This window comes from Dreissena polymorpha, chromosome 8 (assembly GCF_020536995.1).
Source record: "Dreissena polymorpha isolate Duluth1 chromosome 8, UMN_Dpol_1.0, whole genome shotgun sequence".
Lineage (NCBI taxonomy): Eukaryota > Metazoa > Mollusca > Bivalvia > Myida > Dreissenidae > Dreissena > Dreissena polymorpha.
In genome coordinates this window covers 17,358,170-17,385,671 of record NC_068362.1, presented here as the reverse complement: position 1 = coordinate 17,385,671, position 27,502 = coordinate 17,358,170, and the positions used below count along the sequence as shown (strand labels likewise).

At 35.8% G+C, this 27,502-nt stretch overlaps 1 protein-coding gene and 25 non-coding genes across 29 annotated transcripts in view; 13 read left to right on the top strand and 13 right to left on the bottom strand.

Annotated features, from left to right (window-relative positions):
• LOC127841285 (transient receptor potential cation channel subfamily M member-like 2) overlaps positions 1-5,917 on the bottom strand; it is an 84,851-nt gene extending 78,934 nt beyond the window's left edge. For 2 of the 4 annotated variants that reach the window (XM_052369982.1, XM_052369985.1), the window contains exons 1-3: positions 5,839-5,915; positions 5,637-5,717; positions 1,076-1,151 (exon numbers count right to left, since the gene is read on the bottom strand). In XM_052369982.1, the coding sequence (XP_052225942.1) occupies positions 1,076-1,102 (27 nt within the window). In that variant the 5' untranslated portion in view covers positions 1,103-1,151; positions 5,637-5,717; positions 5,839-5,915. Of the gene's footprint in view, positions 1-1,075; positions 1,152-5,636; positions 5,718-5,838 lie in introns of all 4 variants that reach the window. The other 2 variants (XM_052369984.1, XM_052369983.1) reach the window with 2 other exon arrangements.
• A 14,135-nt stretch (positions 5,918-20,052) lies between these two features.
• Trnaa-ugc (transfer RNA alanine (anticodon UGC)) lies at positions 20,053-20,123 on the bottom strand. Its single transcript has one exon. It is a non-coding gene; the product is annotated as a tRNA-Ala (tRNA).
• Positions 20,124-20,243: 120 nt separating this feature from the next.
• On the top strand, positions 20,244-20,316 carry Trnav-cac (transfer RNA valine (anticodon CAC)). Its single transcript has one exon. It is a non-coding gene; the product is annotated as a tRNA-Val (tRNA).
• A 299-nt stretch (positions 20,317-20,615) lies between these two features.
• Positions 20,616-20,686, bottom strand: Trnaa-ugc (transfer RNA alanine (anticodon UGC)). The gene has a single exon. It is a non-coding gene; the product is annotated as a tRNA-Ala (tRNA).
• A 120-nt stretch (positions 20,687-20,806) lies between these two features.
• Positions 20,807-20,879, top strand: Trnav-cac (transfer RNA valine (anticodon CAC)). The gene has a single exon. It is a non-coding gene; the product is annotated as a tRNA-Val (tRNA).
• A 299-nt stretch (positions 20,880-21,178) lies between these two features.
• Trnaa-ugc (transfer RNA alanine (anticodon UGC)) lies at positions 21,179-21,249 on the bottom strand. The gene has a single exon. It is a non-coding gene; the product is annotated as a tRNA-Ala (tRNA).
• A 120-nt stretch (positions 21,250-21,369) lies between these two features.
• Positions 21,370-21,442, top strand: Trnav-cac (transfer RNA valine (anticodon CAC)). Its single transcript has one exon. It is a non-coding gene; the product is annotated as a tRNA-Val (tRNA).
• A 299-nt stretch (positions 21,443-21,741) lies between these two features.
• On the bottom strand, positions 21,742-21,812 carry Trnaa-ugc (transfer RNA alanine (anticodon UGC)). Its single transcript has one exon. It is a non-coding gene; the product is annotated as a tRNA-Ala (tRNA).
• A 120-nt stretch (positions 21,813-21,932) lies between these two features.
• Positions 21,933-22,005, top strand: Trnav-cac (transfer RNA valine (anticodon CAC)). The gene has a single exon. It is a non-coding gene; the product is annotated as a tRNA-Val (tRNA).
• Positions 22,006-22,304: 299 nt separating this feature from the next.
• Positions 22,305-22,375, bottom strand: Trnaa-ugc (transfer RNA alanine (anticodon UGC)). The gene has a single exon. It is a non-coding gene; the product is annotated as a tRNA-Ala (tRNA).
• A 120-nt stretch (positions 22,376-22,495) lies between these two features.
• Positions 22,496-22,568, top strand: Trnav-cac (transfer RNA valine (anticodon CAC)). Its single transcript has one exon. It is a non-coding gene; the product is annotated as a tRNA-Val (tRNA).
• A 298-nt stretch (positions 22,569-22,866) lies between these two features.
• On the bottom strand, positions 22,867-22,937 carry Trnaa-ugc (transfer RNA alanine (anticodon UGC)). The gene has a single exon. It is a non-coding gene; the product is annotated as a tRNA-Ala (tRNA).
• A 120-nt stretch (positions 22,938-23,057) lies between these two features.
• Trnav-cac (transfer RNA valine (anticodon CAC)) lies at positions 23,058-23,130 on the top strand. The gene has a single exon. It is a non-coding gene; the product is annotated as a tRNA-Val (tRNA).
• A 490-nt stretch (positions 23,131-23,620) lies between these two features.
• On the top strand, positions 23,621-23,693 carry Trnav-cac (transfer RNA valine (anticodon CAC)). Its single transcript has one exon. It is a non-coding gene; the product is annotated as a tRNA-Val (tRNA).
• Positions 23,694-23,992: 299 nt separating this feature from the next.
• On the bottom strand, positions 23,993-24,063 carry Trnaa-ugc (transfer RNA alanine (anticodon UGC)). Its single transcript has one exon. It is a non-coding gene; the product is annotated as a tRNA-Ala (tRNA).
• A 120-nt stretch (positions 24,064-24,183) lies between these two features.
• Positions 24,184-24,256, top strand: Trnav-cac (transfer RNA valine (anticodon CAC)). Its single transcript has one exon. It is a non-coding gene; the product is annotated as a tRNA-Val (tRNA).
• Positions 24,257-24,555: 299 nt separating this feature from the next.
• On the bottom strand, positions 24,556-24,626 carry Trnaa-ugc (transfer RNA alanine (anticodon UGC)). The gene has a single exon. It is a non-coding gene; the product is annotated as a tRNA-Ala (tRNA).
• A 120-nt stretch (positions 24,627-24,746) lies between these two features.
• On the top strand, positions 24,747-24,819 carry Trnav-cac (transfer RNA valine (anticodon CAC)). The gene has a single exon. It is a non-coding gene; the product is annotated as a tRNA-Val (tRNA).
• Positions 24,820-25,118: 299 nt separating this feature from the next.
• Trnaa-ugc (transfer RNA alanine (anticodon UGC)) lies at positions 25,119-25,189 on the bottom strand. The gene has a single exon. It is a non-coding gene; the product is annotated as a tRNA-Ala (tRNA).
• A 120-nt stretch (positions 25,190-25,309) lies between these two features.
• Positions 25,310-25,382, top strand: Trnav-cac (transfer RNA valine (anticodon CAC)). The gene has a single exon. It is a non-coding gene; the product is annotated as a tRNA-Val (tRNA).
• A 490-nt stretch (positions 25,383-25,872) lies between these two features.
• Positions 25,873-25,945, top strand: Trnav-cac (transfer RNA valine (anticodon CAC)). The gene has a single exon. It is a non-coding gene; the product is annotated as a tRNA-Val (tRNA).
• Positions 25,946-26,244: 299 nt separating this feature from the next.
• Trnaa-ugc (transfer RNA alanine (anticodon UGC)) lies at positions 26,245-26,315 on the bottom strand. The gene has a single exon. It is a non-coding gene; the product is annotated as a tRNA-Ala (tRNA).
• A 120-nt stretch (positions 26,316-26,435) lies between these two features.
• On the top strand, positions 26,436-26,508 carry Trnav-cac (transfer RNA valine (anticodon CAC)). Its single transcript has one exon. It is a non-coding gene; the product is annotated as a tRNA-Val (tRNA).
• Positions 26,509-26,807: 299 nt separating this feature from the next.
• Trnaa-ugc (transfer RNA alanine (anticodon UGC)) lies at positions 26,808-26,878 on the bottom strand. The gene has a single exon. It is a non-coding gene; the product is annotated as a tRNA-Ala (tRNA).
• Positions 26,879-26,998: 120 nt separating this feature from the next.
• Positions 26,999-27,071, top strand: Trnav-cac (transfer RNA valine (anticodon CAC)). The gene has a single exon. It is a non-coding gene; the product is annotated as a tRNA-Val (tRNA).
• A 299-nt stretch (positions 27,072-27,370) lies between these two features.
• Positions 27,371-27,441, bottom strand: Trnaa-ugc (transfer RNA alanine (anticodon UGC)). Its single transcript has one exon. It is a non-coding gene; the product is annotated as a tRNA-Ala (tRNA).
• Positions 27,442-27,502: the final 61 nt, after the last annotated feature.

Here is a 27,502-nt window from a genome sequence, read left to right as displayed (position 1 = left end):
ACTCCAACATAGCAAAAAATGTATAATAAATAAAAATCACAACGTTAAAGGGTCATTTCCTGTACCTCTTCTTTGAATTATGCAACATTGTGTTGCCATTATGCTAAATGGTGAAAATTGTGTGCTTGAATTCCAAAACAAGATATGTGCCCAGCCAACAACAGCTATAACATGTGAATGAATAAAACCAAGGTAATTCAAAGCTAGGTAAAGTCTAAAATCTCTTTATTGCACATACAAAACCAGATTGTGCTAAGCATTTTCAGAAATAAAAAAGTGCCAATGGAATGCTATCATTATTTTTTGGATAGGGCCTATTGAACCCAATTTTGGGGAAAATATATCCTTTTTGGTCTTAGGGAAAAAATTCAAAGATCTGCTTCAAGTACAAAAAAAACCTGAACACTAGGTCTAGGGTTGCAATCATTCAAAAAAAAGTAAAAATAAAAATTTCAGGAACATTAAACATGCTATGGCAATTTAAACATATTCTGATGAAAGTAACTTATCAAAAGGCTGTAAAGATAATTTAATGCATGGCTTTTATTCTATTCTAAGACTTTATACAGCTGTATACAGAGCTTGTTCTTTACCATTCCGGGAATTTCTCTTGGTTGCATAGACTAGAACATGTCAAAGTTTTTGCAGAGTGATTGCAGAGTAATTTCATATTTATTTTTCTTAGATATATCATTTGATCTACTTTTTATTTTCGTAAGGAATCTTGTGTAAAAAATTGAGAATGGTTCAGTTTTTCGGTACCAACAAAATGGAGGTTTCCCCCCAATATGAGAAATATAAATGAAAATATGAGCCTTGTTCTGGGAAAACTGGGCTGAATGCATGTGGGTCAAGTGTTGACCCAGGTTAATCAGGAACAACACTTTCTTCCTTAACTGTTTTTTTTTAAAGAGACTTCCTTTAAACAAAAAATCCAGATGAGGACGAAATTTATGTCCCTGATATGCACAGGCTAATCTGCGACTACACTTTACACACACAAATTAGCTTTTATGCTTCTTTTCTTTTTCAAAATGGATACAATACAGCCTATGCAGCTGGATGCAAGTATTACCTCCTCGTCTTCATCGCAATCAGACATATTGGCAGGAATTTCAATGTTATTTTTTCATCTGGCATTTAATCTTTGTCTGAAATATAAAACAAATAATTCATGCACAACTGTTAACGCCATTGTTGGAAAAATTCTAGGATTAAGTAAACTGTAAAACTAAGATTTGGTATTTTTTCATCTGGAATTCAATCTTTCTCTGAAATATAAACAAATTATCCAGGCACAACTTATTAATTCATTGTTGAAAAAATATGAGGATTTAAATACATGTAAGATTTGGTTCATTAATCATTTACATGTACACTAGCTTGGCCCGCCAATTTCACTGATTTGTTCAGATCAGCCAAGATTTGTATCTTTCTAGACTGTCTTAACCTGGACCATCCCTGCAAAGTTCAAACACAATTGGTGGGGCAGTTGTCCTGGCCTCCATAAATTCATATGTCAGTTTTATATGCATCAGAGCTTGTGCAAGTTTTAGACATGTGGGGTTGGCATAGACTCAAATTTTGGTGAGAAGTCACTTCTCTCTTGACTGACATTTAAGGAGAAGTGAGCAGAACTCAAGGAGAAGTCATGTTTTTTGGTTATATCTATATAAATATATGTTACAGTAATATCTGCAAAACTAGGAATTTTGCGAAATTCCTAAACAATTCAGGATTTTTGTGAAATGACTGTTTCACTTAGGGACTTCAAAAATGTCTAATTTTTTTCAGGAATTTCGCGAAATAACTGAAATTGGTGACATAATTTTACACAGTTTAACTATAAACTATTGGCCTTGAAATTCAGGATTCAGGAAATGTAAGAAATGTCTTGGTTATATTTAAATGAATACATATGTGTGAAATGTCTTTGTTGTAGTATTTGAATGAATACATAATTATATTGCTTTCTGGTCCACAGTGTAGTTAGTAGTTAAAATAATACCATGTAAACACATATTATTTTTTTTTGTTCTGTTCCTTGAAGTTTTTATATGGTCTTATAAAAATTGACATATATGAGCAGCGTCATGAGAAAATAGGCTGTATGCCCATGCTGCCAGCGTAGCTGTAGACCAGCCTGTGCAATCGCACAACAAAAAGAAGAGGTCCAGTCAGCACCAATAAGTCTGTTTAATGAAATCTTTTATTTGTCAAATTGCAACTATTGCCAATAATATTGGTGCTAGAAATTATGCTAGACAAACGAAGGACAAAAAGCAATCACAAACGCTCACAATGAGCATGATATGCTTATGTTGGCTAATAAAAATAAGATATTCAAAATAAACTTACTGTCTGTCAAATTATTAATACATCATGCATTACAATAATATGAATGACAAGTACGATATTCCAAACCCATGTTGTTTCTGTTTGTTGAATAATCAATAGGGTATGCATTGCAAGTAAATCAATGACAAGTAAGATATTCTAAACCAATGTTCTTTCAGTCTGTTGAATTATCAATAAGGTATGCATTACTCACTGCAGTATGAATGACAAAAAAATGCAGGGCTCGACATTAAAGGTAGTCCGACTGTCCGGGACAACCAAATTGTTAGTCCGGACAAGTAAATAAAGAAATTTGCTAGTCCGACAGGACAAGTGGTCATTATAATTGTATAACTTAGAAAAAATGCCTTTAAAGCCATTATTTCTGTGGAGATATCACTCAACTTTTCCGAGTATATTTTGTATACGTTTAATCGTTGAAGCCCAAGATATTCCGATAGATCCATGTGAATGATACATGTACTTCACTGTACTGTTCACAAGGGAAGCAACCCTTTACATTTTTTTCTTTGCCAAGATAACAAGAATATTCTCCCTTGTAAAGAATATGCATTTTACGACACCGGTCTTACAGACAATTAACGTAGTGACGTCCTCCCGATATATAGAATGATTTATTTATTTTTAAATATCAGTTAAGTACTGTACATATACATCACTTTTAACATTTTCTGTTTGATGTTGGCAACACACAAGTTTTTGTCGGCTATTATGGCTTTGTATAATGTTTAAAAATCAATAATCTCGAGTTTTCCTGTTATTCTAGTCAGTTCTTTTTGTATTGAAATTGCCTACAATTATGTTTACATGTAATTTGAACGATTCAAGTCTTTATGATTTGAGCATTTGTATTATTTCATTATTTTGCAAAGTACTGAGCAGAATAAATATATAATGGTCAGGACAAGTTGCTTTTTGGTCAGGACAAGTGAAATTATGGTCTACTTGTCCGACTGGACAAGTGGCTTCAAAAGTTAATGTCGAGCCCTGGAATGATGCAGCAACAATAAACATTACCAAGAGGGCAATGGGCACTAAGAGGCTCATCAAAGAAACAAAATGATTCTGAGAAATTGGAGATCAAAAGATTACAATATTTTATGAAATGAACATATTTCATTTCCAGGAACCATCATCATGATCATGATCATCAGTACTTGGGGTCGATATATCTAAAGCTTAAGTTTAGAATTTGTGTGTGACTGTGTGTGGTTAATTCATCTAAAACAAATAACATTTTTCTCGTTTTGCTCAATTAAATATCGTTATGTAAAGCCTAACACTTGTTTGTTCTATGATTTTTTGCAGAGATTTATTATTCTGTTTTTTCATGTGATCTTAAGCTAAAGAGACATCAAATAAGCTTTTGCTTGTAAATTTAAATAACGTAGCACCTATTATCATATGATTTCTTCTTAAAATGCCAGTTCTTCCTTTTGAGAGATTTGTATAAAAAAAAAATAATTTAATAATTTTAAACTTAAGTAACATCCAACGAAGAACTTTTGATACAGTATTCACTTCTTAACCTAAAGGCACAAACTGCTATATTTAGAAGGAGCGCAGTATTTAAGGATGTAAATTAATATACTGATTTAATAGGGAATACAAATGAAACTATTGAAGTGTTTGAAAACATGACTAGGGTTTACTATAACTAAAGCCTTACTTATATTAGCACTTTTAAATGCCAAAATTGCCAATGAATGTAGTATTGACCTATTGAAACTAACGAAAACATAATTATGTAAATTTAGAACTAAAACAATTCAGAGGATGTATTGTTAAAGAGCCAACAACCACCAGACTGCATTGTTTGACAAGAATAATGTAACAAGAGCACCGCATAACGGGTGCCACACTCGGATACGGGTGCAGTTTTGAATAAATGAAAGCTTGACATTTTTTATTTTATTTTTAAGAGGTCACAGTGACCTTGACCTTTGACCCCAAAATGGGTGTGGCATGTAGGTGCATCTACATATTAAGTTTCAAAGTTGAAGGTGGAAGCACTTTGATTTTAGAGCCAATGTTAAGGTTTTAGCACGACGCGGACGGCGGACGACACGACGATCTGGCTATGACAATACCTCGGGTTTTCTCTCCGAAAACGCAGAGCTAAAAATATTGATGAGAGGGGGGAGCCTAAAGACTGAATAGTCACACATAACTGTCAATACAAGAAACTAAATAAACTGAATAAAAATGAAATGGAAATAAATTAAATAAAGCTGTTAATTACAGGCAAAACTACCGGTATTCATAATTTTATTTCAATTTGCTTTTCTTGATAATTTATAACAATTATTGTTTTACCAAAACATTTATGATAGTTATTATGTTGTTGTTCACTCTTTTTTAGTTTCGCATGCAAAGCCACACCGAACTCAAATGCTCCAGCTAGGATTTGAAGATGGCAGGGGGGCTTTTTTGTCAAAAGGGCATTTTCGATGCGCAGTATTTTGTCATGACTCATAAGGCACTTTCAAGCACGTGGGCGTATCTGGAATGCTCCCTATTGCATATTAATTTATATGTCATTAATATTAAATTGTTAGAATATATTATTTCTATTATTATTAAACCATTCAAATAAAATGTATACAATGAAACTGAATGAGGAAATATTAATTACAATGTAATGAGAGCTTTAAAAATTATCAGTTGTCAAAAAACAAATAATTTATTTTTATTTTTTTTTTAATAAAATGGCAGGGCGGAGCTTCGGAAGGGCAGGGCGGGTCGCCCTTTCATTAAACCTATCTGGAGCACTGATGTGGGTTGTCATAATCACTCATTGTAATGCTTAAGCTTGGCTACCCCTTTTTTTCCTTGGGGTCAACCTAGAGCCTTACTTGCGAAAATTGAAATTTGTTTAAGGTTAATTAATTGTAAAAGACTTTTTTTTTTAATGTTTCGCTCAAATATATATATGTTTCATAAAGCATTTTAATGTTTTGTTCACAATAATCATGATATTGTACAGACATTAATTACCCATGTCATCTTTAACAGATATAAAAATAAGTGTCTGTCGCTTAATTAGGTAGCATTTATTTAATTATCATATTATGCAAAAGTGACAACATTGAGTTTTGCTCACACAAAGACATTAACAATCTTAGAAAAGTGGGCACATCACATTAGTCTATCAAAATATTCAATGCCAAATGCAATTACATAATGCATTTTAAATAAAATCTTCATTTAGTATTAACTAAAATGGAGAACAACTCCAAATTGGGGTACCACAATAAAGAAACAAAAAATACAAATACCTCCGAATAAGAACAGTCAACACTGTCTCCCGAAATGTTGAGTCTACTGTTTGGAAAGTTTGGCGAATGTCTTTTATGTTACTGAAATGAGTGTTGGATTATTTTTAAAGAGCTTACTAATCTATATCAAATAAATTAAGACATCGAAAAGTGCTTAAATCATCTAACAATACTGAATTTTTTTAGCATTGTTTAGACTTACCTACCACTTGTCTAGTAAATAACACTTAAAATATATCCTTCAATAATTTGTAAAGACGCTGGGTGCCGCCATTTTGTAAAAAATGTACCTCAGGAAAAACTAATCGGGCGATTGAAGGTTAAATTACACGCTAATGTGGGTTGTCTGGCGGGTCGCCATTTCACTAAATTATGCTGTGAAATGACGTAGTTTTTTGACACCATGATGGCATCATTCGAGCGAAATTCACCAAATTAACTCTTTTAAAAGGTTCATTAAAGCTTAAAAAATAGTAACCCATTTATGCCTGTGGACTTTCCCATCCTGCTAAATTGGATCAACTTATTTCCAAAATTAGGGATGTCTAGTATATTTATTTCTATATTTAGAATATTTCTTACAGAAATTTCTTTAAGCAAACAGCGCAGACCCTGATGAGACGCCATATTATGCGGCGTCTCATCTGGGTCTACGCTGTTTGCCAAGGCCTTTTTTCTAGACGCTAGGCATAAATGGGTTAAATAAAACATTAGTATTGTATTGATTATCGATTTGTATGCACTCGTCATTTAAAAAATACAGAATTAATGCATGTTTCGTCCAATATTAGCCGTGCAGTCCCAAATTAGCCTTGCAGTCCCAGATTTGCCTTGCAGTCCAGATAAGTCTTGCAGTCCCAGATTAGCCTTGCAGTCCCAGATCAGCCTTGCAGTCCCAGATTAGCCTTGCAGTCCCAATTTAGCCTTGCAGTCCCAGATTAGCCTTGCAGTCCCAGATTAGCCTTGCAGTCCCAGATTAGCCTTGCAGTCCCAGATTAGCCTTGCAGCCCCAGATTAGCCTTGCAGTCCCAGATTAGCCTTGCAGTCCCAGATTAGCCTTGCAGTCCCAGATCAGCCTTGCAGTCCGCACAGGCTAATCAGGCCCCACACTTTTTGCGCTCATGGATTTTTGTTTGTTTAAAAGATGTTGTTTTTTAAACGAAATGTCAGTCTTAGCGAGAAATATCGTCACTGAAAAGCCTGTGCGGACTGCACATGTTAAACTGGGACAATACTCTACGTTGTTTTCCCAGAAAACGGATTTGGGCGATTCGTGAAAATATTAAATTCTGTGATCACTCGTGAATTAAAATCGATAATCTAGCGAAACTAGCAAACATCCGCTATTTGGTGAGCACATTTATCACGTCTCTATTATCCGTTTTCGTCAAATGCCCTGAAATAAATCTGCACTATTTTGACGAATGTTTTTCGAATGTTTTTGCAGAGAAGCGTCTATTTTTATCATACTGTCATATATTTTATTAATCACATCTCATACTATTTCTATCAATATTTATATCCGAGTTTCAAGCTGTAAGTGCAAGAAATACCATCTGAAATAATATCAACCCATTATTATGTTATTTTGATGATCCAAAGTAAATGGTATTTGGTGAGTTTACTGGATAAGATGAATGGATGAAAAATAAATATATTAAATTGTTTGTGTCTGTCAGTGTCATGACTGTCAGTGTCACTTACCCCTTTCATATTTCTTGAAACTGTCTTATGACAACATAAAGTGAACATTTTAGTCTTCCCATTTGTCTAATGAATACTTTGTATACAGACGTATCAAAAAATGACAGAGTATGTTTAGTTTCACATTGGGATAACTTCTATCATTTTGCAGTGTTCTTGCGAGGACTCGAATTTGCGATTTCTCGCATATGTGTCGCTAAATATATAAATCCAATTGCGATCGATTTCACACACAAAATTTGCGAGATAAATCGTCAATAATTCGGAAAAATCGGGGACGAATATCAAGTATCTCTCAGTTTAAAGGGTACAAACTAACTTTCGAGTTGGCTTTGCTATTTGATTGGTTTAACAAAAAAATCGCTAATACCTTAGCCAATCGATAAATTAAAGCATACAAGATATCTTTCCGTGTTGAAGGGTTTTCTCTGAGATATCCAAAATGACGTTGTCTGTTGAACGACAGAGCTTGTAGTAGTAGTGTTTCTTTTGACATTGCAGTCAAGGATAACACATTAAAGCACTTATTTCCAATGGGGTCCTTTGGTTTTGCTGAAGAGACAGCAAGCAGAAGAGACCGTATTAGGAATCCTGGGTGCGATACCCTAGCTCTTTGCGAATAGATCCCTTGGTTCTTTTACGTGCTCAGTGTAAAAGCACCGATACACGCGAGAATTACCTGGGTTTCATACCAGTACATCTCTAGTTGGGTGGGAAACACATGAAGCATTTCTGAAATTTCCAGTGGCCCGGTCAGGAATTGAATCGGGGAACTCTGTAATGGTAGACCAGAGTGTTACCACTCGACCACCGCAGCTTGGATTGAGAACTAACTGTGATCACGGAAATATCATCGCAAAAGAACAAAAATTAAAAACGCAACTATAGGTAACAACTAAAATAAGAAGGTCGCATGCGAACGTCAGTATATCAATAAAAAGGACGATTAAGAATTTCTTTGAAAAAAAGTGACAGCGTCACACATTAAATGAAAAAAACAACAGCAACAACTTCCGAAATGTTTAGTTAAATTTTAAACTAAAATACTTTAGTTGGCTTGGGTACATATAGAAGATTAATATTTATGCGATGAAAAACAAAATTTTTACTTTATTAGTTTTTATAACATGACCTACGCTCCCGGAGTGAAATAACGTACTGAGTAATGTTCAATTTTGTTTATTACACGGGTGTTATTACACTAGTTATATAACAGTGAAATAACGTCATTTTTAACGAAATTACGTCATTATTCCAGCGAATTTCTTCAGTTAAACTCTTTTACAATCATGTGAATAAACGGTGAAACAAGCATTATATAAAAGAAAATGTGTTGGTCATGTTATAAATAGAATCTTAGATTCGTGGTCATTTTGTATTGAATTTATTAAATGTTTTCTTGAACTGTGATACATTTCCTCCTTTTTGATACCGCACCAGAACACTATTCTGTAGAGTGTTACAAATGAGTGAGAGTGAGTCACATATGGGTATTTTTTTTGTAAAAAAGAAAGCACACACTTCTTTTTGTACTTTAACACTAAACAAATGTGAAATTCCCACCCCCTCCCCCGGTCGAAATCACTCTATATTCAAACATGTTGTGCATTTAATCGATGGAAGTATATTTGTATCAGTGGAGCATTGGCCCGAAGTGTTCAAATGTGACTTTAAGGGATCAGGTCAAATGCGTTATTTTAGGTCTTTTTCAGAAACTGTACTGATTTCAAATAAACATGACATCATGTTTTGCTTGTTCGTTCAGGAATGTTCTTGTTTTGTTATACAAGTAACACGTAGAAATGAGTATGATAAATTATTGCAATATTTATAGTATCACATTGTTATTATTATAATTGTTCTTAAAATGTTCTTATTTGCGTCAAAAAAGGTCACCTGACGATTCTTTTACAGTACATAGGTATCATTTTATAATTATTATCAATATATTTTATTGACAAAGATTAAACGATTTAATTAACGATGTTTGAAAAAGTATGTGAAATACGTGTATTTTTGTAAGAAATCAGTAAATACCAAAACTGAAGCGGATGCGACTTTATTGAAAACCATACTACATGTTGCAAGCCACCGGTTTTATTTATTTTTAGTTTCAGGTTCGGTTAAACTTGTGGGCGCATTTAGGTGCAGCATACGCCCATTACCGCACGCTTCATAAACCACTTTAATGAATAGGGTATGCATGCTTGCATTGTGGTACACTCGGCAGACACGAATGTAATTCGACGGGAAGTTTGCGCTCGTTATGACCGTGTTTACTAAATTTTACGGCCTGTGCGTGTTTCGTTTTAAATTCTTAATAACGCGAAAAACTGGATTAATAAGACGAGCAGCTTTTAATTGGATTAATCCGAAGACAATTTACCCCTTGAGATAGTAGTCACCGTCAATTAGCAGCATGATATATATGTAGCATTACATGATATCCTAGTAAGTTTTAGGTACTGCTTTTTACACACGCATTTAGTGAGACTTTAAAAATAACACATGCAAAGAGTATTCAAAAGCAAAAGCAAATGTTTTTACCGAAATAAACACATTGTTTATAGACACGTGGCTGTGACTAGGTTAGATTCAGATCTCGAGTAACACATTCTGCTTAAGGCTCCTTATTAATGTCTTCCTTGCTGCTGCAAATAAAATGTGCCTTGCTCTAAGAACACTGGTTTTAATGCATGTGCGTAAATGTTTTTCCCCGATTAGCCTGTACAGTCCGCACAGGCTGATCAGGGACGACACTTTCCGTCCGAACTGAAATTTTGCTAAGGAGGGACTACCTTTAAACAAAACAAGCTTTACAGGCGGAGAGTCTCGTACCTGATAAGCATGTACGGATGGCACAGGCTTATCTGGGACGACAGTTAACGCACAATCGTTAAGCCCCGTTTTCAAAGAGCGCTAGTCATATGTTAGCGGTTTAATTTTGCTTTTACTGCAATAATAACGTAAACTATCGCAAACTTTACCAAAACATCTCATATATCAGCCACCAAGCGCGCATTCGGGTTTATATAAGTTACATGTAGATAAGTATACGTTTAAAAAAGTTTTAAAGTAACTACAATATTAACGTTAACATAAATTAACACATACCGATTCATCTAGCACGTCCTCACGCAGTTATTTCCCACACGATACTGTAATATACTGCACTCATGTTGCATACTTTCAAGTAATTATGTAAATACCAACTTGTTCGAATGCAGCTTTCATTATAAACGGTGTTAACTAAGCATACTTGATTACCGGCAGGCTTATCGTCTGTTATTTTGTAACAAATTGATCAGCTGTTCGTCGGATTTGCCACACCTACAATTCGTAAAATGAAATAACGTTTTAAACGCACCCACAATATCAAATTTGCCCCGCATCAGAATGTTTTATTAAACATAATTGTTGTTTTCTCGTGTTCATTTTGGTTACGCCTGCATATTTTACTACCTCGAGTGTTTATTCTTCATTAAACAGTTTAGAGTACACAATGGTAGCATTTAACAAGCTGGGTGCGTTCGACATTTTCCGACGTAGAAAGGTTCAACGAATATGTTCACTTCTGAATTTCAATTATTCGGTTTGCGCTCGCCGTTGATTATATCGAACATGGAATAAATACTAGTATTATGTTTATGTTAATTGCGCTCTCTCGCTCCAACGTCTCGGGGTCCATATTTCATCACGATATACAAAGCCGCGAAATTCTTTAAAAGAAACAGCATCAACAACAAAAACAATATTATTTATTCAGCGATAAAGATAATTTGTATCAAAATAGAAAACGTCAGAGTACACTTTTTCTAAAATTGATAGTATTTGGTATGTCAATATCTTTAACGACACAGAAGATAAAAATAATAGCATTATATAAGTTTTTGTTAAGAGTAGGTCTGTGGCAAGATCTCAACTTAAATGTAAAAATAACTCCAATCTTACAAAAAAACTCGCACGTCCCTATTCAGCTCACAGGTGGTTAGCGTGTGGCTATGATATTAATTAGTGAAAACATCATTTTGAATGATAAATAATCATATTATAACGAAAAATTAACTTTTCTGAAAAAAAATATTTCACTATCAAATATATATATAACAAGGTATGCAACTCAAAATCACCCCAAAACGGGGTGCATCGCTTTGAACAGCCATATCTTCATCAATTGTGCAGCGATTTTCACGATCTCGGTCTTATTCAACGCAGAAATGAATTTCCTTTCTGGAAATGTATATGTCTTGCAATATTTTTACAAATGCTGGGTCAAATTTTAAGAAATAACACGATACACAACACGCATGACCCAGTTGACAGTGATCATGTATTCTTTATGAATGAAATCTCCAGTTGTAAAGACACACCTCCGCATTGGACCAATGAAATCACTCGTATGTTTAAAATGTCAGTTAGTTGAAATGTATGTAAACAAAGGTTTCAAACGGCGCTGGACAGTTAGTCTTGATGCAGAATGTAACGACAAGAACGGTAATAATGTTTTTTCATACGTTTTATTGAATTATGGTATCGAACTACATGAACTTTGTAGGGAAGTTGCCCTTTACTCCGTGAAGATTTCAGTCTTAAAGACAGCATGATCACTGTCAACTGGGTCATGCGTGTTGAGTATTGTGTTATTTCTTAAAGGTTGACCCAGCATTTGTAAAAATATTGCAAGACATATACATTTCCAGAAAGGAAATTCATTTCTGCGTTGAATAAGACCGAGATCGTGAAAATCGCTGCACAATTGATGAAGATATGGCTGTTCAAAGCGATGCACCCCGTTTTGGGGTGATTTTGAGTTGCATACCTTGTTATATATATATTTGATAGTGAAATATTTTTTTTCAGAAAAGTTAATTTTTCGTTATAATATGATTATTTATCATTCAAAATGATGTTTTCACTAATTAATATCATAGCCACACGCTAACCACCTGTGATTCAGCTATTTTCCAACTAGATACTGACTTATACTGCACTCAGTGTTGCATACTTTCAAGCTCAATAATTTCAAATCAAACTCAAATGTATTACAACCAACATCACACAAGGGATACTGGCTAGCATATTTGAAAACCGTCATATGAATTGCCTGTGAGGCCACAACACAACGATCAATTGTTCGTCGGATTTGCATCACCGAAAATGCGTTAAATGAAATACTTTTTTTTCGCATCAGATTTTAAGCAGAGTGTTTTTCATTTCATTTGGATAAGCCTACATATTTTACGACAGGGACTTATTAATTTTTCCTTAAAAAGTTTACAGTTCAAAACGACAACATTTAATAAACCGAATGTCTTTAGTAGAAATGTTTAACAAATATGTGCCAACTTGTTTTATGTTCCTCGCTTTGAGCTTGCCTCTCATAACATCGAAATGAAATCAAAATATATCTATTTCCGTTTACTGATTTCGCTCGCTCAAAACGTTTGTGGCCATACTCATTCAAACTACGGACCAATTTGTGTGGCCATATTGTACATAATAGGCATTGTTAAAGTGGCGTGCGAAAAGTTCGTTAGGTCGCTGACTTTTGGTTAATCCAGCTGCGAAATCGCTGTGTACACACCGGGTCATACTAACCCGTGTAATTTACCGCCAACCGCTGTTACAAATTTTCAACGTGAAATGGGCTCAAAGACATGAATCTTTTCAAAACCAAACAAATGAATTTTAATTACATTCAATGTAAAGAATCTAAGTTTAGAATATTTCGGCACAAGCGTGGTAGTGTTGATGCGTATATAGGAACGTTTTATTGAACACTTAACAATCAACTCGTCCAGTAGGTCGTTTGGACCTAGAATCACATAGTGTTTAAAAGCTGCTGTTTTTCATCATTGGTTCAGTCTTGGGATACACACCTGAACTTTTTTCTGAATGATTTACAGTCATAATCATTTTTTTCACACTTGAACTCATGTCTGCTTCTGACAGTTTACTGAAGATGATGTTACTGGTGAACAAATGCCTTCTCTCTTGATTGGGATTTTTTTGTTTCATAAATATCTTTGTTATATCCTGAAAATAGACATCATATTATGTATACGCGAAATTAAGCAATAAGTTATATGATGATGACATGAATTTGTCTTTAGAAATATTTTGCAGAGAAAATGGACAAGAACCCCGTGTAACCAAAGTTGTTCATGGGCAGATTGACAGTATTTCGATTAACACTTGCCCAATATTAAAACAAGGCCATACACATCTGATACTATTATTGCTATAATTATTCGATTACAACTGTCCTTGGGACATTTTGTTAACCTTTTTTGGTGTTTTAAAAATGACAGTGTGGAAAATTGAGTTTGAAATAGCGTAAAAAACACCTTAAATACCCATCTGCCGATAACTGTGCTATTCCATAGAAACCTGTATTCATAATTTATTAACAGGTGTTATCCAGATCTCCAAAGCGTTGGAATAACAGAACAGAACAGACAGTTTATTAAGACATATACCAATGAACATCGTCTAAATACATAAAATAAAATACAAAATATTGTCATGTGTCTAAATATTACAACGTATGGGTTATAACAAAATGTAATCTAACATTTTGAGACAAAATATAATTAACAAAGTATAGTGCGACTTTATATTACATAGTATATCATTTCACCGGCAGTAAGGAAATAGCTTTCGTTGACAATATTATTTGTGGTAGAGCTTAGAGCTTCCTTCATATATTTACACAAATTTATAGTTTCAATTTTACAAGTTTTTTCAATAAAGAATGGAACTTAAAAACTGATGGATTCACATAGTAAACAGTTTTTTTCTATGTTTTGCCTTATTTGACGCAAACATGGACATTTACCTATAAAGTGGAATTCGTCTTCTATGTCCCTTTCATCACAACATTGACAGTATCGTTCATTACGAGGAATATGGTTACGTGTGTATCACACATCCACACTTTTGTTAAAAAATCGCTGACCAATTGTATATATTTTTTCATTTATATTCTCTTTATTTACTTTTTCTCCTAATTTAAGGTTAGGTTTGGTAAATACGGGTTCTGTATATGGTTGAGACAAGCGTTTTACGTTAGAAACTTATGCCGATCCTGTGCATTGCGTTGCACGAAACTTTGGTTACAAAATAAATTGTATGTTAGCTTTTACTTTGACTTTTTTAATTAAGTAAAGAAGTTTTTTTTTATATAGTTTTGTAACTCTGCCTATTCGGTTTGTTTCGATGATGCATATTTACATTCCAATTATATTATATATTTGTTTTAATAGCTTGAAATGAACCTTTTCACTTTGTTGGTAAATTTACATATTACAAAAAATGTTTCAGATTCGCACATTTCGTTGTAGTAATGATATTTGTGAAGAAACAGTAATGATGAACATAACCATGCTCTAAAATATCCATTAGATGCAACTTTTGACGATTTTAAAACCTGAAAATTATCAAGCGTTGCAACGCGAAACGATTGAATAATTTGGAGAGTTCTGTTGTTGTCGTTATATGTTGTGACACTACGAGGATTGCTTATAGAAAAGTATAAAATACATCACTCATTGTATGAGCTCGGATGGCCGAGTGCAATCTCTTGCACGACGGTTACATTACATTAATGTGTATGTGAGAGTAAGAAACGACAAATCTGCATGGAGATCGGGCCGAGTGGTCTAAGCGTTAGACTTTTACTCGTGGGGTCAGTGGTTCGAGTTCAGTTGAGGGTTACTTTTTTCTTTCTTTAATTTTTTGTAATGGAGCTTTTAAGATCCAATGTTTACATTGATCAATATACAGCTTTTAATGACAAAATTCAATATCTGCCAAAATCTGTGAAAAGATCCACTTAAAATATACATCATCAAAATGTTTTGAAAATATTAATGTGTATCATTGATTTATAATCGTGGAACTCTCATTTTATAAATGCATAGGTCTACACTCATTTTACAATCACGATAGATTTTCATGTTATACAACTGGACATATTTGTAATGTGGAACGATACTTATAACTGCTTGGGACTGAATGTTATGGCTACCTATTTGTTAACTCTTTATACCACCTTTGAAGACGCGGGGGGGGGGGGGGGGGGGGGGGTAATTCTCCGTCGATCGGACGGTCATTCAATAGACCATTTAGTTTCCACATGTATATTGACAACCATACGATCATGCAGGATGTTATTTGAGTAGGGGAAACGCCAATTCATTTTGAGGTCAACATGTCAAAGGTCAAGATCAGAGGGGCTTGAAAAAAATAAATAATATAGGTTCAAATTGTAAGTTTAAGTACATGTACTGTTAATACCCATAACCACAATCACAGACTCGTAATCATGATAAATCAATACATGCACATTATGCATTGTTTTCTTTTAGTATGCGATACATTATGGTGCTACCATTAGTAAATGCGTTTAAGCATTACAATGATTACATTTTCATTTGCATTGTATTGCTGGCTGACCTATAACATCGAGAGATTGACATCAACATAGATTGTATATAACCGCAAGACACTGAGATTTAATATGCTTTGTAACAATAATGTTCAGTGTTCCTCTGCTAGGGTCAAATGATTCCCTATTGAGTCAAAGATGTTACACACACACACACACTTAACCACGTGGTTAATGTAGGCTTCATGTACATAAATATTAGCACAATGACTTAAAGTAGTTATATAATGCACTTTAAAGGAATGCACCAGGTAAGCAAGTAACTGCCATCTTAGCCTTTTTGTTGTTCTGATATTGTTTAAACATATTGCAGATGTTTACTTACTGATTAAATTGTTGTGGCATTGCTTATTTAACCCGACCTGGTTAGTAGAGTTTTTTTCAGCTTGTTATATTTAGATGAACTTTCAATATTTTTACTTATGTTAACTTAGACCTTTTTTTACAACATATTTGAATCAAACTGCATTTGCTCTGACTGACATTTACAACTTTCAGTCACGTTTATAAATGTATATGGATACGTGTTAAATCCCGATAATTTACTTTTAACATGTCCTTTTAGAGCATTTTGTATTAATATAGTATGATCTTCTTTTATGAACTTCTCCTACTCTTATCTGAACATAATCTACACTTGAACGTACAATCACTTTTCCCGCTATTGTTCTCCTTTTGCATGATCTTATTCTTATATTACATGAACTCACTTTCATTGCATACATTTTCTTTTCAGCATAAACGTGTTCTAGACCTGCACATACTTAATCTTAACCTACAGTCCTTGTTACTATCGTTGTTAGCACACATTAAGTTTTAACGATGATATAAAATGTGCACGAAGACATACATTAACTATAGTATGACTAATGTTTCTCATCAAGTAGTTATTGGTATTGCTGTCCAGGTTTTATGATGCCTACTTAATTAAATGTCACACCCGTGAAACGCCTAAAGTTCAATGTTCAACAAGAACTCAAATGATTACCTTACATTGGCCGGCCAACAACCGGATATTTGTCGAAAATAGTTACTTTATTACAAGGTAAAGGATGAATACTTACCAAGTAGTATTATGTTCACATTTGGGCAAGATTTGTATGGTTGACCTTTGGGCTATGAACACAGATGTTGCTGGAATGTTCCTCTAATAGGGATAAGTTGGTGCGAATTTCTATTATCTTTTAATTGAATTTAACATTATGAGATTTATGTATTGAGAGCTATTTTGAACGTACGGACAACTGCGTGGATAAGAACATCTTAACAATAATAATTCAATTTTTAACCATGTTCTACGAGCACTAGTTAATGTGAGTATTGTGCTAGCTATATGAAGCCTGTATTACTACTTAATCAAATAACACATATCTTAAACTCGTTTGGTAAAATGATCAACAAAACCATAAAATGATTATCCAACTTTGGCCCCTCAACAACTTAATACTGGTGCAATATAATACCTTAATACCACTATTAATTGATGCCTTTTTTAAACAAGTATTATAATTTTCATATATTATCAATCTTTGCCACCATGCACTCTGAGCTATGGTCAGATATGTTGCTTACGATATCCTCACATATAAATCATTTGATGTATGGTATTTTAGACATTTGATGTATTTTATTTTAGACATTAATAATGATAAGTTTTCAATGTATGATGCATGAACAGGCAACTGCCGTGGCTCAGCGAAGTCCCCCTTGTACCTGCTGGTTTTATGGCTGTAATCTAGAAGAAAACATACATGAATATACTTTTTAATTCAAGTGTTCCAATGGGGAATAACTTATAAGAACATGTGGTGATGCGGATGTCGATCCCGACTTATTTTTACACTCAAAGCGAACGTTCTACCACTGAGCCAATGTCCATCAGCGAATGAATAATACCGGTATGTAACTTAATCTACTTGTCCGATAGGTAAACATCATTATGTACACAAAAAGGTAGTCAATATCTTATGCTAAGTGGTAAGTGTAAAGGTAATAAATATCGCATAACACGCGAGAGGTCTTTGGTTCGAGTCTCAGCAGAACTATTCATTTTAAGATCATTACTTCGTAAAACACAACACACGCCTCTATATTGACATATTTACATATGTGATTTACATATTTCGTCTTACATATACACATAAAGAAGGATCGTGAACCAGGTATAATTGTTGTATACAATACATTTGACATACTATTATCAAATGACCTTTATCCTGCTGAATAAGCACGAACTAATACGTCAGTTGTTCAAGTTTTATTACGCCGTCAATTATAATATATAATCATATGCTGCGATTTACTACAAGCTTTCAACGTCGTGAAATCAAATGATTATTAAGATCTCAGCTTTGGACGGTAAACACATATCTGAAGAATTATAACCTCAATTGCGGGATAAATGATACAATGGAAACAAATATAATAATGTTCATCTATTATCACTGATTTTAAGCATGAGCTCTGAGCTATGGACTAGCGTATTGCTAGCGTAGTCCTTAAATAGTGATTATTTCATGGAAGTTATTTTAAAATTACATTATTTATAATGAACTGACAGTTTGACAGTAGAGCTGCAACGATTCACCAACAGCTCGATTCGATTCGATTTCGAGTTCAGACACTCCGATACCGATTTTTTTCGATTCGATTCATCTTTAAACCTAGTTTTATCATATAATCACTCTTATGCCTCAAATTAACATTTCTGTTCAAATTTGATTTCAATAAAACACATAAAAAGAATAGCAAATTAGGACTCAATTTTATTATAAAAACTTCTGACTAGAAGATTGTGTTGATTACACAATAATATAAAAAATAAATAAATAATCATAAGAACGTATCTGGAATCAGTTGAATGGTAGTACTATCACTATTATACTTTTACCCAAAACCGCTATAAGCATGTCTACCATTGTGCAATGACAGCATCACCTGTTACCTGTAGGACAAATCAAATTCTCTAATAAACTTAACAAAACTCCAACAGAAATAGAACTACTTTTCTGGTTGGCGACTTGAGTAGTTGCACTTGTGCGACCTCTTAGTCTTTCTAAATCAACGTTATGTTTGCGTTTGACATATTGCATTAGATTAGTGGTTGAGCCGGTGAAGCACAGTTTACACTTTGCTTTATTGGTAGGGTTACCATCACGAAACCCAAAATACTGTCACACTTTTGATTTGAGCTTCTTAGGCGCATCTGATAATTTCAATTTGTCGGCAACAACTTGTTCAGCCATTTTGACATTTTTTCCGAAAGTAGACCGTAACGGGCTTATTGATTGGATGACTAAAGTAATACGCAACCACTCGCGCGCGTCGTAATTACAGGTAAAGATAAAACCTACACCTTCCTGTATCAATAGTCAGAATACAGCGCGCTTTACGTATCTATGTATATATATGTATATATGTTAAAGAATCGAATCGAATTTGGTAGGTTTGGTATCGTAATCGAATCAAAGCATTTCGAATCGATTTTCGATGAATCGGATCGAATCGTTGCAGCTCTATTTGACAGGGGTTTTGAACGGTCGAAAGGACCGCAAAATGCGCTGCTTAATGTAGCCCTCTTTATAACTGAACGTATGGCGGTTGTATTTTAAAACAACAAGATACGAAGACATTATCAATATAACAAGCGCTACAATTTGGAAATTTCTTCTTTCAACATGTGGACACGTGAGGATCGAATCCGGAAATTTAATTCGCAAAGCAAACGCTCTACCAACAGAGCATGAACTATATTTAACTTAACCAACGGGTCTTATATGTAAATATAAATTATCCTCCGTTTCGGACACAAGCATGAAGCCATATCCTAAAGAAAAGTGGATGCAACATTACCAATTCAATAGGTATAGGCCTAGTGGTAATCACTCTGGATCAGAAGACGATTTATTCCATAAATCAATCGTATCTTACGGAGGTGTCCGGAGATAACCGATGTATCACGAGTGAGTGGAAATCAAACTCGCCGAAGGTCACAGTATACTAAAAATTTAAGGTGTTCAATGCTATATTCTCTAAAAAATCAAATCAATTTACTTGAAGACACAATTCGCTGTAGCAGCACTTATCTATGAACTCACACTCCCGAAAGGGTTTGTAAACGTTAGGAAGGAGAGGCGGACAACTGCGTTTCGTAATGAAGTTCTCGTTGTACCTGATGATGTGGCGGTTATATTTAAAACAAACACGAACCAGAAGACTGTATACATCCAGCGTAAAATGTTGAATAACGTTATTAGAATCTTTTGGAGATGCCGGGGATCGAACCGGGGCATTTCACGTGCAAAGCGAACGCTCTACCACTGAGCCACATCCCTATACGCATGTGATGAACATCCGACTTTATCTAGATGTCGCACTTGGAAACGCATATTATTCTACAATTTGTACACAAACATTTAGTTAAAGCCTTATGCTCAATAAATGAACACAACATCGGTTCCGTAGTGTAGTGGTTATCACGCTCGCTTCACACGCGAGAGGTCCTGGGTTCAAGCCCCAGCGGAACCATTCCTTTTAAAAACACAAAATTCATTTTAAAATAACAACGAATGTTTAAAGATAAAAGCTATATTCTCTAAAAAATCAAATCAATTTACTTGAAGACACAATTCGCTGTAGCAGCACTTATCTATGAACTCACACTCCCGAAAGGGTTTGTAAACGTTAGGAAGGAGAGGCGGACAACTGCGTTTCGTAATGAAGTTCTCGTTGTACCTGATGATGTGGCGGTTATATTTAAAACAAACACGAACCAGAAGACTGTATACATCCAGCGTAAAATGTTGAATAACGTTATTAGAATCTTTTGGAGATGCCGGGGATCGAACCGGGGCATTTCACGTGCAAAGCGAACGCTCTACCACTGAGCCACATCCCTATACGCATGTGATGAACATCCGACTTTATCTAGATGTCGCACTTGGAAACGCATATTATTCTACAATTTGTACACAAACATTTAGTTATAGCCTTATGCTCAATAAATGAACACAACATCGGTTCCGTAGTGTAGTGGTTATCACGCTCGCTTCACACGCGAGAGGTCCTGGGTTCAAGCCCCAGCGGAACCATTCCTTTTAAAAACACAAAATTCATTTTAAAATAACAACGAATTTTTAAAGATAAAAGCTATATTCTCTAAAAAATCAAATCAATTTACTTGAAGACACAATTCGCTGTAGCAGCACTTATCTATGAACTCACACTCCCGAAAGGGTTTGTAAACGTTAGGAAGGAGAGGCGGACAACTGCGTTTCGTAATGAAGTTCTCGTTGTACCTGATGATGTGGCGGTTATATTTAAAACAAACACGAACCAGAAGACTGTATACATCCAGCGTAAAATGTTGAATAACGTTATTAGAATCTTTTGGAGATGCCGGGGATCGAACCGGGGCATTTCACGTGCAAAGCGAACGCTCTACCACTGAGCCACATCCCTATACGCATGTGATGAACATCCGACTTTATCTAGATGTCGCACTTGGAAACGCATATTATTCTACAATTTGTACACAAACATTTAGTTATAGCCTTATGCTCAATAAATGAACACAACATCGGTTCCGTAGTGTAGTGGTTATCACGCTCGCTTCACACGCGAGAGGTCCTGGGTTCAAGCCCCAGCGGAACCATTCCTTTTAAAAACACAAAATTCATTTTAAAATAACAACGAATGTTTAAAGATAAAAGCTATATTCTCTAAAAAATCAAATCAATTTACTTGAAGACACAATTCGCTGTAGCAGCACTTATCTATGAACTCACACTCCCGAAAGGGTTTGTAAACGTTAGGAAGGAGAGGCGGACAACTGCGTTTCGTAATGAAGTTCTCGTTGTACCTGATGATGTGGCGGTTATATTTAAAACAAACACGAACCAGAAGACTGTATACATCCAGCGTAAAATGTTGAATAACGTTATTAGAATCTTTTGGAGATGCCGGGGATCGAACCGGGGCATTTCACGTGCAAAGCGAACGCTCTACCACTGAGCCACATCCCTATACGCATGTGATGAACATCCGACTTTATCTAGATGTCGCACTTGGAAACGCATATTATTCTACAATTTGTACACAAACATTTAGTTATAGCCTTATGCTCAATAAATGAACACAACATCGGTTCCGTAGTGTAGTGGTTATCACGCTCGCTTCACACGCGAGAGGTCCTGGGTTCAAGCCCCAGCGGAACCATTCCTTTTAAAAACACAAAATTCATTTTAAAATAACAACGAATTTTTAAAGATAAAAGCTATATTCTCTAAAAAATCAAATCAATTTACTTGAAGACACAATTCGCTGTAGCAGCACTTATCTATGAACTCACACTCCCGAAAGGGTTTGTAAACGTTAGGAAGGAGAGGCGGACAACTGCGTTTCGTAATGAAGTTCTCGTTGTACCTGATGATGTGGCGGTTATATTTAAAACAAACACGAACCAGAAGACTGTATACATCCAGCGTAAAATGTTGAATAACGTTATTAGAATCTTTTGGAGATGCCGGGGATCGAACCGGGGCATTTCACGTGCAAAGCGAACGCTCTACCACTGAGCCACATCCCTATACGCATGTGATGAACATCCGACTTTATCTAGATGTCGCACTTGGAAACGCATATTATTCTACAATTTGTACACAAACATTTAGTTATAGCCTTATGCTCAATAAATGAACACAACATCGGTTCCGTAGTGTAGTGGTTATCACGCTCGCTTCACACGCGAGAGGTCCTGGGTTCAAGCCCCAGCGGAACCATTCCTTTTAAAACACAAAATTCATTTTAAAATAACAACGAATTTTTAAAGATAAAAGCTATATTCTCTAAAAAATCAAATCAATTTACTTGAAGACACAATTCGCTGTAGCAGCACTTATCTATGAACTCACACTCCCGAAAGGGTTTGTAAACGTTAGGAAGGAGAGGCGGACAACTGCGTTTCGTAATGAAGTTCTCGTTGTACCTGATGATGTGGCGGTTATATTTAAAACAAACACGAACCAGAAGACTGTATACATCCAGCGTAAAATGTTGAATAACGTTATTAGAATCTTTTGGAGATGCCGGGGATCGAACCGGGGCATTTCACGTGCAAAGCGAACGCTCTACCACTGAGCCACATCCCTATACGCATGTGATGAACATCCGACTTTATCTAGATGTCGCACTTGGAAACGCATATTATTCTACAATTTGTACACAAACATTTAGTTAAAGCCTTATGCTCAATAAATGAACACAACATCGGTTCCGTAGTGTAGTGGTTATCACGCTCGCTTCACACGCGAGAGGTCCTGGGTTCAAGCCCCAGCGGAACCATTCCTTTTAAAAACACAAAATCCATTTTAAAATAACAACGAATGTTTAAAGATAAAAGCTATATTCTCTAAAAAATCAAATCAATTTACTTGAAGACACAATTCGCTGTAGCAGCACTTATCTATGAACTCACACTCCCGAAAGGGTTTGTAAACGTTAGGAAGGAGAGGCGGACAACTGCGTTTCGTAATGAAGTTCTCGTTGTACCTGATGATGTGGCGGTTATATTTAAAACAAACACGAACCAGAAGACTGTATACATCCAGCGTAAAATGTTGAATAACGTTATTAGAATCTTTTGGAGATGCCGGGGATCGAACCGGGGCATTTCACGTGCAAATCGAACGCTCTACCACTGAGCCACATCCCTATACGCATGTGATGAACATCCGACTTTATCTAGATGTCGCACTTGGAAACGCATATTATTCTACAATTTGTACACAAACATTTAGTTATAGCCTTATGCTCAATAAATGAACACAACATCGGTTCCGTAGTGTAGTGGTTATCACGCTCGCTTCACACGCGAGAGGTCCTGGGTTCAAGCCCCAGCGGAACCATTCCTTTTAAAAACACAAAATTCATTTTAAAATAACAACGAATTTTTAAAGATAAAAGCTATATTCTCTAAAAAATCAAATCAATTTACTTGAAGACACAATTCGCTGTAGCAGCACTTATCTATGAACTCACACTCCCGAAAGGGTTTGTAAACGTTAGGAAGGAGAGGCGGACAACTGCGTTTCGTAATGAAGTTCTCGTTGTACCTGATGATGTGGCGGTTATATTTAAAACAAACACGAACCAGAAGACTGTATACATCCAGCGTAAAATGTTGAATAACGTTATTAGAATCTTTTGGAGATGCCGGGGATCGAACCGGGGCATTTCACGTGCAAAGCGAACGCTCTACCACTGAGCCACATCCCTATACGCATGTGATGAACATCCGACTTTATCTAGATGTCGCACTTGGAAACGCATATTATTCTACAATTTGTACACAAACATTTAGTTATAGCCTTATGCTCAATAAATGAACACAACATCGGTTCCGTAGTGTAGTGGTTATCACGCTCGCTTCACACGCGAGAGGTCCTGGGTTCAAGCCCCAGCGGAACCATTCCTTTTAAAAACACAAAATTCATTTTAAAATAACAACGAATTTTTAAAGATAAAAGCTATATTCTCTAAAAAATCAAATCAATTTACTTGAAGACACAATTCGCTGTAGCAGCACTTATCTATGAACTCACACTCCCGAAAGGGTTTGTAAACGTTAGGAAGGAGAGGCGGACAACTGCGTTTCGTAATGAAGTTCTCGTTGTACCTGATGATGTGGCGGTTATATTAAAAACAAACACGAACCAGAAGACTGCATACATCCAGCGTAAAATGTTGAATAACGTTATTAGAATCTTTTGGAGATGCCGGGGATCGAACCGGGGCATTTCACATGCAAAGCGAACGCTCTACCACTGAGCCACATCCCTATACGCATGTGATGAACATCCGACTTTATCTAGATGTCGCACTTGGAAACGCATATTATTCTACAATTTGTACACAAACATTTAGTTATAGCCTCATGCTCAATAAATGAACACAACATCGGTTCCGTAGTGTAGTGGTTATCACGCTCGCTTCACACGCGAGAGGTCCTGGGTTCAAGCCCCAGCGGAACCATTTCTTTTAAAAACACAAAATTCATTTTAAAATAACAACGAATTTTTAAAGATAAAAGCTATATTCTTTAAAAAATCAAATCAATTTACTTGAAGACACAATTCGCTGTAGCAGCACTTATCTATGAACTCACACTCCCGAAAGGGTTTGTAAACGTTAGGAAGGAGAGGCGGACAAATGCGTTTCGTAATGAAGTTCTCGTTGTACCTGATGATGTGGCGGTTATATTTAAAACAAACACGAACCAGAAGACTGTATACATCCAGCGTAAAATGTTGAATAACGTTATTAGAATCTTTTGGAGATGCCGGGGATCGAACCGGGGCATTTCACATGCAAAGCGAACGCTCTACCACTGAGCCACATCCCTAGACGCATGTGATGAACATCCGACTTTATCTAGATGTCGCACTTGGAAACGCATATTATTCTACAATTTGTACACAAACATTTAGTTATAGCCGTATGCTCAATAAATGAACACAACATCGGTTCCGTAGTGTAGTGGTTATCACGCTCGCTTCACACGCGAGAGGTCCTGGGTTCAAGCCCCAGCGGAACCATTCCTTTTAAAAACACAAAATTCATTTTAAAATAACAACGAATTTTTAAAGATAAAAGCTATATTCTCTAAAAAATCAAATCAATTTACTTGAAGACACAATTCGCTGTAGCAGCACTTATCTATGAACTCACACTCCCGAAAGGGTTTGTAAACGTTAGGAAGGAGAGGCGGACAACTGCGTTTCGTAATGAAGTTCTCGTTGTACCTGATGATGTGGCGGTTATATTTAAAACAAACACGAACCAGAAGACTGTATACATCCAGCGTAAAATGTTGAATAACGTTATTAGAATCTTTTGGAGATGCCGGGGATCGAACCGGGGCATTTCACGTGCAAATCGAACGCTCTACCACTGAGCCACATCCCTATACGCATGTGATGAACATCCGACTTTATCTAGATGTCGCACTTGGAAACGCATATTATTCTACAATTTGTACACAAACATTTAGTTATAGCCTTATGCTCAATAAATGAACACAACATCGGTTCCGTAGTGTAGTGGTTATCACGCTCGCTTCACACGCGAGAGGTCCTGGGTTCAAGCCCCAGCGGAACCATTCCTTTTAAAAACACAAAATTCATTTTAAAATAACAACGAATTTTTAAAGATAAAAGCTATATTCTCTAAAAAATCAAATCAATTTACTTGAAGACACAATTCGCTGTAGCAGCACTTATCTATGAACTCACACTCCCGAAAGGGTTTGTAAACGTTAGGAAGGAGAGGCGGACAACTGCGTTTCGTAATGAAGTTCTCGTTGTACCTGATGATGTGGCGGTTATATTTAAAACAAACACGAACCAGAAGACTGTATACATCCAGCGTAAAATGTTGAATAACGTTATTAGAATCTTTTGGAGATGCCGGGGATCGAACCGGGGCATTTCACGTGCAAAGCGAACGCTCTACCACTGAGCCACATCCCTATACGCATGTGATGAACATCCGACTTTATCTAGATGTCGCACTTGGAAACGCATATTATTCTACAATTTGTACACAAACATTTAGTTATAGCCTTATGCTCAATAAATGAACACAACATCGGTTCCGTAGTGTAGTGGTTATCACGCTCGCTTCACACGCGAGAGGTCCTGGGTTCAAGCCCCAGCGGAACCATTCCTTTTAAAAACACAAAATTCATTTTAAAATAACAACGAATTTTTAAAGATAAAAGCTATATTCTCTAAAAAATCAAATCAATTTACTTGAAGACACAATTCGCTGTAGCAGCACTTATCTATGAACTCACACTCCCGAAAGGGTTTGTAAACGTTAGGAAGGAGAGGCGGACAACTGCGTTTCGTAATGAAGTTCTCGTTGTACCTGATGATGTGGCGGTTATATTAAAAACAAACACGAACCAGAAGACTGCATACATCCAGCGTAAAATGTTGAATAACGTTATTAGAATCTTTTGGAGATGCCGGGGATCGAACCGGGGCATTTCACATGCAAAGCGAACGCTCTACCACTGAGCCACATCCCTATACGCATGTGATGAACATCCGACTTTATCTAGATGTCGCACTTGGAAACGCATATTATTCTACAATTTGTACACAAACATTTAGTTATAGCCTTATGCTCAATAAATGAACACAACATCGGTTCCGTAGTGTAGTGGTTATCACGCTCGCTTCACACGCGAGAGGTCCTGGGTTCAAGCCCCAGCGGAACCATTTCTTTTAAAAACACAAAATTCATTTTAAAATAACAACGAATTTTTAAAGATAAAAGCTATATTCTTTAAAAAATCAAATCAATTTACTTGAAGACACAATTCGCTGTAGCAGCACTTATCTATGAACTCACACTCCCGAAAGGGTTTGTAAACGTTAGGAAGGAGAGGCGGACAAATGCGTTTCGTAATGAAGTTCTCGTTGTACCTGATGATGTGGCGGTTATATTTAAAACAAACACGAACCAGAAGACTGTATACATCCAGCGTAAAATGTTGAATAACGTTATTAGAATCTTTTGGAGATGCCGGGGATCGAACCGGGGCATTTCACATGCAAAGCGAACGCTCTACCACTGAGCCACATCCCTAGACGCATGTGATGAACATCCGACTTTATCTAGATGTCGCACTTGGAAACGCATATTATTC